At 41.6% G+C, this 8,950-nt stretch overlaps 1 protein-coding gene across 1 annotated transcript; it reads right to left on the bottom strand.

The window, feature by feature from the left end:
• Positions 1 to 739: 739 nt before the first annotated feature.
• LOC142625149 (uncharacterized) lies at positions 740 to 1,449 on the bottom strand. The gene is made up of 2 exons (XM_075798848.1): positions 1,284 to 1,449; positions 740 to 1,098 (listed from the first exon to the last, which is right to left on the bottom strand). Exons 1-2 carry the CDS (start codon positions 1,447 to 1,449, stop codon positions 740 to 742), a joined length of 525 nt encoding a protein of 174 aa, XP_075654963.1.
• Between the last annotated feature and the right edge of the window lie 7,501 nt (positions 1,450 to 8,950).

Genomic DNA, 8,950 nt, shown 5'->3' with positions numbered 1-8,950 from the left:
GGTCCCCACTGTACCCCTTCTTGAATGAAATCTCATTCTGTAGAAAATATCTAACTACAAGTTTCTTGAGCCGATGGGCTAATGTCCTGTCAGTTGGTAGGATTCCCTGAGCCAAGTATTCCATGAATGGAGTCCTCCAATCTTTTGTAATGAACACGGCATAACTCTCTTCTTTGTCCATCAAGGGCAGGCATCCTTGACACTTCTCCTGTATGGTTGCTGCTTCCTTGTTCATATTTGGCCAGTAGTACCCCATGTGTTGCATTCTTCTATATAAACTAATCTTTTTTGCGACCCCACAAGTTTGGTTGTGTAGTTCTTCTAATCTCGCCCTTCCTTCCTTTTCATTGATGCACCTGGATAGGATCCCTCCAAGTAGTCTCCTGTATAGTTCCCCTTCTATCATGGCGTAGTCTTTTAGCTCTTTGATGCTCCCCTCATGTCCTGACCCTTTTATTTTCTCTTTAACCTCATCTCTCCAATCTTGCTGCTCCGATTCCTCGGAGAACATCCTTCGAAGGACTTCTATGATGGAGTGTTCTCGCTTACTTACCCTTATCAAGGTGTTCTTCCCTTTAATAGACATTTGGAATCCCAAGGTGGCCAGTGCATCGGCGAACCTATTTTCACTCCTCTAGGTGTACTCGATGCTGAAGGTCTGAAATTCCTGCTCCAGCCTTTGCGCCCAAGTCCTATAGGCTGCCAAACTTTGTTCCCTTAACGCAAAATCGCCCTTTACCTAAGAGATTACAAGATTGGAGTCTCCTAAAACCCTCATGTGTTTTACTCCTATAGCGAGTGCTATGGTTAGCCCAGTCAAATACGCCTCATATTCAACAGCGTTATTTGAACAGGAGAACCCAAGTTTGAAATATAGGGGTAGGGTGTCCCCATCATCACAACTTAATACAATTCCCAGTCCATCTGAGATTGCCATTGCTAACCCATCAAACCTCATCGTCCACTTCTTCCCTAAGAGTTCTATCACTGCCACCTCCCCAAGGATCTCCTCAATTAGTGAACATTCCTCACTCCCGGGGAATTGGGATAGCAGGTCTGCTATGGCTTGGCTCTTGACAGCCCTAAGGGTCCTGATACCTATGTCGTATTAAGAGAGCAAAACCAACTATTGTGCTATCCTTCCTGTCAAGAGGGGCTGATAGAGGAGTGCCTTTATAGGGTGAGACTTAGTCACCAAAAGGATCTGATGGGCCGAGAAATACCGTTTCAGCCTTTGGGACGTGTAGATAACCACTAGGCAGGCCTTTTCTATCCTGGGGTACCTGGTTTCAACATCTTAAGTGTCTTCCTCACGTAGTAAATGGGTTGCTCATTCCCATCATCATCTTCTTGCACTAGTAGGGCTCTTATCGCTTGGGAGTTTGATGCTAAGTACAGCAACAGGGGCCGCCCACGTATTGGTGCTTGGAGGGTGGAAAGGCAGATCATGATTTGTTGGATCCTCCAGAAGGCTTCCTGTTGTTCAACTCCCTAGGTGAACTTAGTCCCCTTTTTCAACAATTTGGATAAGCCACTTGTGGCCGAAGCTAATCCTAGCACAAACCTTCTGATGTAGGAGACCCTCCCAAGGAAGCTTTTAAGCTCCCTTACAGTTGTAGGCCTCTTCATTGTGGCAATGGCCATGGCTTTCGCTGGATCCACACTTATGCCTTTGTGGTGTATCAGGAACCCAAGGAATTTCCCAACAAACACCTCGAAGGCGCAATTCATAGGGTTCATGCGTAGCTTGTATCTCCTGCGTCTTTCAAAAACTTGTTCAAGTACTTGGAGGTGCCTTGTCCTAGTTTTTGACTTCACCACAATATCGTCCACATAATCTTCCATTTCCTTGTGCATCATGTCATGGAAGATGGCCGTCATGGTTCGCTGGTATGTGGCCCCTACATTTTTTAGGCCAAAGGGCATCATAGTGTAGTAAAAATTCCCGATTGGGGTTCTGAATGCTGTCTTTCCTGCATCCTTGGCAGCTATGCGGATTTGGTTGTACCCGGTATACCCGTCCATAAATGAGAACATAGAGTTCCTCGCGGCTGAGTCCACAAGGAGATCAATATTAGGCAGAGGGAACTCATCTTTTAGGCATGCCTTATTTAGGTTGCGGAAGTCCACACAACAACGGATTTGGCCATTCTTTTTCTTCATGGGTACTATGTTGGAAAGCCACTTGGGATGTTGGATGGGCTTGATGAATCCAGCCGCTAACAGTTTCTTGACTTCTTAGGTTATCTGAGCTTCCACATCAATGTGGAAGACCCTTGCTAGCTAGACCACTGGCTTAACCCCTGGATCCACGTTAAGAGAATGGACCACCAATTCTGGATCTAGACCGGGCATCTCATCGTAGGTCCATGCGAACACATCCATGTACCTCTGGAGTAGGGCCACTAGTTGATCCTTTTCTCACGCTGTTAGCTGGCTGCTGATGAAGATAGGCTTCTGAGATCCCAGTTCGACTCCTAAGTTTATTTCTATTAGCTCCACTTCAGGCTGAATTTAGGCCTCCTGAACTGGTTCCTTGGGGATTTCTTCTTGGGCGACCATGCAATCTGGTGGTTTGGGACCCTCCTACATAGTGCATTCAGGCCCCGCGCATCTTCACAAATGATAAATCACCCTTCCCCCAAGTTCTCTCACTACAACACACTTCTGGGATCCTGAGGAGCTGGGCTCCCTCTTTTGCCTTTTTCTCTCTAAGAGGTTTCTTAGATCATGGGTACTACCTCCTTCCTCTTCTTCTAGGACAGGTGCTCTTGGGGTCCCTGGCGCAGGACTCTCGTCATCTGGCTCCAACTCATCATAGAACATAACCTCTACAAAGTTCACCTCCCCTTGGCTGAAAGGATTATGATTGGCAAGGATCCTTATGGGCTTCCCATTCAATCTCCCCTTAACACATTGATGGTAGGTGGAGGGAATGAGGCGGTGCTTGTAGAGCCAGGGGTGTCCTAACAGTACATGGTAGGACACCTCCGAATTAATCACATGGAATCTTGTCAAGGCCACTATAGGTCCTACCCTTAGAGCCAGCTGCACATACCCTTCAATTGACTCCGCCGACCCTCCAAATCCTGTTATCTCCATGGAGGCCCCTAGGATCCTTCTACCTGTTAGGCCGACGGCTTCCAAGGTACTTAGAGCGATGAGGTTAAGTGACGCCCCTGTGTCCACCAATGCCCTTCTGACTTGGACACCATTTATTATGGCCATTAGGTAAAGAGGTCTGCGATGGTCTGAGTGCTCAACCTCTATATCTTCATCAGTGAAGATTATCACGTTGGTTGTCTCCAGGTAAGCTCAACTGGCATGAGACTCTGCTGTAAAACATTCCATTCCTAAATCGGTTGCTATGCTCATGAGGGACTCTGTGGCCACCCTTCTTGCTTCTGGTCCAAATCCCAACTGGTTGAATAGCAATCTGAACTTGGGGTTCTTCTGGAGGGTCCTGCTGTGCTTGGGTGGAATGATCCTTTAGGTTCTTCTGCTTCTGCTGGGTTCGCATGGATCACCACAACCACCACCCCTTTTTCCTTTGTGGTTGGGCAGCAGGTTCCTTTGCACCTCCGGCTCCTTTTGAGTGAGTTCCAGGGTTCCTTCCCTCAGTTTCTTGCGGAAAAGCCTACGGCAAGTCTAGTAGTCTTTGGTGGAGTGCTAGACATAATTATGAATTCTACAAAACAAGGGGTTCTTCCTCTCTTCTTCAGTTGGTGGCCGGGATACAGTAAATGGCCTGACCACCCTATCTCCAATCCATTTATCTAGGACTTGGTTCAACTCTTCTGCAATACATGGGATCACCAATGGTTCCTCGAATATCTTCCCGTCAAGCTTCTTCCTTTTCTCTCCGACTGATGTTGTCATGGCCTAGGGTACTGGCACCCTCTTCGTCCTCATAGTTTGCACTGTTCTTCTAGTTCTCTGTAGCAAGTCGGCAAACTGGGTTATGCACAAATTTTCAAGATTGAGTATGTAGTCGAAGAGCATGTTGGATATGCAGGTTTTCGCGAGCTCTTTTTCTTCATGGTCTTCATAACAATCTACAGACACATCTTCAAATCTTTTGATAAACTAGATAGGGTCTTCCCCTGGCCTTTGTCGCACCATTTGGAGGCTTTGGAAGGTGACCTTGTCTTCACCTGGGTCATACTTCGCGCAGAACCTCTCCATCATTTCGTCCCAAGTTTTAATGGACCCGAGCTTCAGCGTGGTGTACCACGTGTATGCTCTGTCTACTAGGGACTTAGCAAACTCCCTTAGGCACAGCTCTCGGTCCCCTGCGTAGAGGCCCATAGTGTGTATAAACCTGCTCACGTGTTCCATAACGCTTCCACTCCTTCCATCAAAAGGATGGAACTTCGGGGGTTCATATCCTTTGGGATATGGCTTGCCGAGGAGCTCTAGTGGGAACGGGGGATCCTGGGAAAATTTTTTAGGAATCCTTGAGAGCTTTTCCCTTTCCTGCTCCAGCAGGGCACTAACATCTGCCAGCTTTAGGTACTAAGGGTTGGCTCCCCCTCTAACTGCAGATCCTCCTTCTGGCTGGGCTCTGTCCTGGTTGACCACGGGGGGACATTATCCCTGATATCCTATGTCCTGCCTTCTTTAAGGAGGCGAATCTATTGCTGCAAATCCTTCAGCATTTTCGCCATTCGAGCCATGGGGTTTGGCTCCTGTCCTGGTGCCTTTATCCTGATACAACCTCCTGTTCTACCAGAGGCACCTCGTTCCTTTGTCTGGAGGCCACCTCGTTTTCTCTAGCAGGTTCAGATGTAGCGGGTGGTACATTGGTACCTTTGTTGTTCCTTGCTCTTGGAGCCATGCTTTGCAAAGGGATTGCTTCTTCCCTCTCCTTTTCCCAATCCCTAGTGAAGTCGCCAAAATGTGAGGGTCCTTTTTTTTTTAATAATATCCAGGCCCAAGCTTTGAGCAGGGACCCCAGACCCTCTAGTTATAGTTTGAAGGGACTGGGCTTGGTCTACCGCAGCTAAATGGGTTGTTTAAAGACCAAGTGATGCACAGGGTGATGCAAATCAAGGAGCTGATCATGTTGATCATACACGTGGAAATGGAGTTGAATTTGCACATAACCCTTTGTCACTTCCTAGTGGCCCAATTACAAGACTTAGAGCCAAACGTTTCAAGGAAGCACTAAATGGGCTAGTCTAAGAGAATTTGGCTAATTCTGAAAAGACCAAGATGGGCTCAGATAATAATCAAGGCTTAATCCATGTCATCAAAGCAATTAAAGAGGCTAATTTAGCATGTAAATTCGCACCCAGCATGGTCTGACCATTAAAGGGTGTTAAAATACATTAAATCTAGTCATTTAGCTATGTTTGACTGCCTTTAAAAGTCCAAGAATCCAAAAAAACGTGGGAACTTGTTTAGGTTAATTTTTGTGCTATTTTTAAAGCTGTAATTATGACTTTGCCTATTCTTGGAGGGTTGTTCCAGGTATATAGATGGGTAGTACGAATTTTAAAAATCAATTTTTGGTTTTTCAGAAAATTATTCTCCTGGTGAGGTCTTGTGTTCCTCCTGGTTCTTAAAAGAACTCTTGAACTTATCAAGTTAATCTTATGGCATTCAAACAACCAAACTTATCACCTTGATTCTTGAGAGTTTCTTAGGAATTCTTGGTGTGGCGTTTTCAATCCATCGTAGTCATGGTTTTTCATCTTATTAGATGATGGGTCAAGGCTCAACAAATCTTGTCTACACGATCTTGGGGTTCTAAACCATCATTGTTATCGGGTTTCATCATAATTGTTGGTGGAGTTCATATCACAGGGTGAGACTCCTGCAATACACGAACACTAGCAAGTAAGGATATATGTATTGATCAACAAAGAAACAGCAAAGGTAGACAAACGTAATAAAGAAAAACACAACATAATTGCTCGGGATCCTCAAATTAGTAGGAAATATTTCATTAGTTAGTTGTTGATTGCCATGAGCTCACTAAGACTTAATACAAGGTTCAAATAAGCTCAAAAATTACAAACTCAGATGGCTCTCTAGGCCTCTAAGACTTGTAAAATTTGAATTCTTTTGAATCCAAGCATGTACTATAGTGGCTGTTTCTGGGATATCGGGAGATATTCCCCTATTTCTTATGAGTTTTATAGAGTTTTCTCAATGATTCTTTATGATTTCACTATTGCTGCGTCCCCCTTTTAACATTGGCTGCTTCTTCCTTTTATAGTGTCACATTAGGGTTCCGGCTTACCATTGATTCTTCCCCCTTGGCTCCTTGGGTACTAAAGCCCCTTGTTTGTCTCAGCCCCTGTCAACTGGTCCTTTCCTTATTTTTCACAGTTCTCTTCTTTTGGTGTTTTTTTCTTCAAAAATGTCTTATTGACCTTCTGTTCTGAGGTGCCTTTTGGGGAGTCGAACCTTTAACTTTGTTCTTTCTCCAATCCTTTCTTTCTCTGTCTTCTCTTTTTGGGCTTACCTCCTTCTAGCCGCCCCTCCCTCTTTTGTCACTTTTTCCAGTAAGTAGTCTTCTTCTGCCAATCTGAAGGTTTCCCCAGCCATTTTCTTTCGTGGATCTCCTTTTCTGGGTTCCCCGAGGCACCGGCTTCTTGCTCCTGAGTCGTTGCTCTCCAAGTTCTCAAGCTTTGTGCTGCATTGCTAGGTGCTTCGAGAAGGGCCCATCTATTTTCTCGTTCCTAGTGCCTTTTTGATCCCTTTTTGAGTTGTCTTACTCTTCCTTTAGCCGTGCTGCACACCTAGAGATCCCAAGCAGCTTCCGGCGTCCTAGCCCAGCTTCCCCTTCTTATTTTTTTTGGTTTCTTCTTCCTTTCTGATCAGGATGACTTCTTTTTCCTTTTGCTTTATGGGCTCTAAGCCTTGCCTCTTCATGGATCCAGGATCCTAGGTCCATAATTTTCTTTCATTTGTAAGCCCGATTTTCTTTCCTCAATTCTTTTGCTCCCCATGGGTTGGCCCGATGTGCCATTTGTTTGGCCCTTTTATCGTGATGATTTTTTTTTTAGACCTCAACAAAGTGTTACTATTTACTCAAAAAAAAATATGGATGTTTATCCCACATTAGTTGTGTGTGTCTAATGTCCACTATTTATAACCCTAGTCTATAACTACAAAGGTTAAACCCTTTTGTAGTTATACTCTAATTATGTAATGTATTATAAACCCGATTTAAAATACTATTATTACTATTTTCGTGTATGTTCTAATAAGTATTATTGTTTACTCAAAAAAAATATAGATGTTTATCCCACATTAATTATGTGTGTCTAGTGTCCGCTATTTATAACCCCAATCTACAACTAAAAGGGTTAGACCCATTTGTAGTTGTATTCTGGTTATGTAATGTATTATAAACCCAGTTTAAAACACTATTATTACTATTTTTGTGTATTTTCTAATAAGTATTACTGTTTACTCAAAAAAAAAATATGGATTTTTATCTCACATTAGTTTTGTGTGTCTAGTGTCCGTTGTTTATAATCTCAATCTACAACTATAAAGGTTAGGCTCTTTTGTAGTTGTACTTTGGTTATGTAATATATTATAAACCCGGTTTAAAACATTGTTATTATTACTATTTTAGTGTGTATTCTAATAAGTACTACTATTTACTCAAAGAAAAAATATGGATATTTGTCCCATATTGGTTGTGTGTGTCTAGTGCCCATTGTTTATAACCTCAGTCTACAACTACAAAGGTTAGGCCCCTTTGTAGTTGTACTATAATTATGTAATGTATTATAAACCCAGTTTAAAACACTATTATTACTATTTTTTTGTGTATTCTAATAAGTATTACTATTTACTCAAAAAGAATATGGACGTTTATCCCACATTGGTTATGTGTGTCTAGTTTTTGCTGTTTATAACCTAAGTCTACAACTACAAAGGTTAGGTCCTTTTATAGTTGTACTCTGGTTATATAATGTATTATAAACTCGGTTTAAAATACTATTATTACTATTTTTGTGTGTGTTCTAGTAAGTATTATTGTTTACTCAAAAAAAATATGGATATTTATCCCATATTGGTTGTATGTGTCTAGTGTCTACTGTTTAAAACTCTAGTCTACAACTACAAAGGTTAGACCCTTTTGTAGTTGTACTCTAGTTATGTAATGTATTATAAACCCGGTTTAAAACACTATATTACTATTTTCGTGTGTATTCTAATAAGAATTACTGTTTACTCAAAAAAAATATGAATGTTTATCCCACATTGGTTGTGTGTGTCTAGTGTCCACTGTTTATAACCTCAGTTTACAACTACAAAGGTTAGACCATTTTGTAGTTGTACTCTGGTTATGTAATGTATTATAAATCCAATTTAAAACATTATAATTACTATTTTCGTGTATGTTCTAATAAGTATTATTGTTTACTAAAAAAAATATGCATGTTTATTCCACATTGGCTGTGTGTGTCTATTATTACTATTTTCGTGTGTATTCTAATAAGTATTATTGTTTACTAAAAAAAATATGAATTTTTATCCCACATTGGTTGCGTGTATCTAATGTTCGTTGTTTATAACCTCAGTTTACAACTACAAAGGTTAGGTCATTTTGTAGTTGTACTCTGTTTACGTAGTATATTATAAATCCTAGTATATTATAAATCCGGTTTAAAGCCCAACAGTATATCTGTATACCAAATTTTGTTATGCATTATGTTAACTTTAATGCAAGTCCACTATATTGTTAAATTCAATGTCCTAGGGACTAGGAGAGAGTATTTATAGGGTATAAATGTTTACATAAATCTTTAGGCCAAAATGGCAAAATACCCCTGTTTTAAACTCGATTTTCTAAAAATCGAGTTTCAGTGAAAAACTCGATTTTTTGAAAATCGAGTTATAAGCAAAAAACTTGCAAAATTTACATGGAACTCATGTTCCATTTAAGTTTTCACAAGTAACTTGATTTTGGTTAAATCGAGTT

Source organism: Castanea sativa, chromosome 2 (assembly GCF_040712315.1).
Source record: "Castanea sativa cultivar Marrone di Chiusa Pesio chromosome 2, ASM4071231v1".
Classification (NCBI taxonomy): domain Eukaryota; kingdom Viridiplantae; phylum Streptophyta; class Magnoliopsida; order Fagales; family Fagaceae; genus Castanea; species Castanea sativa.
This window is presented reverse-complemented; position numbering and strand designations above follow the sequence as displayed.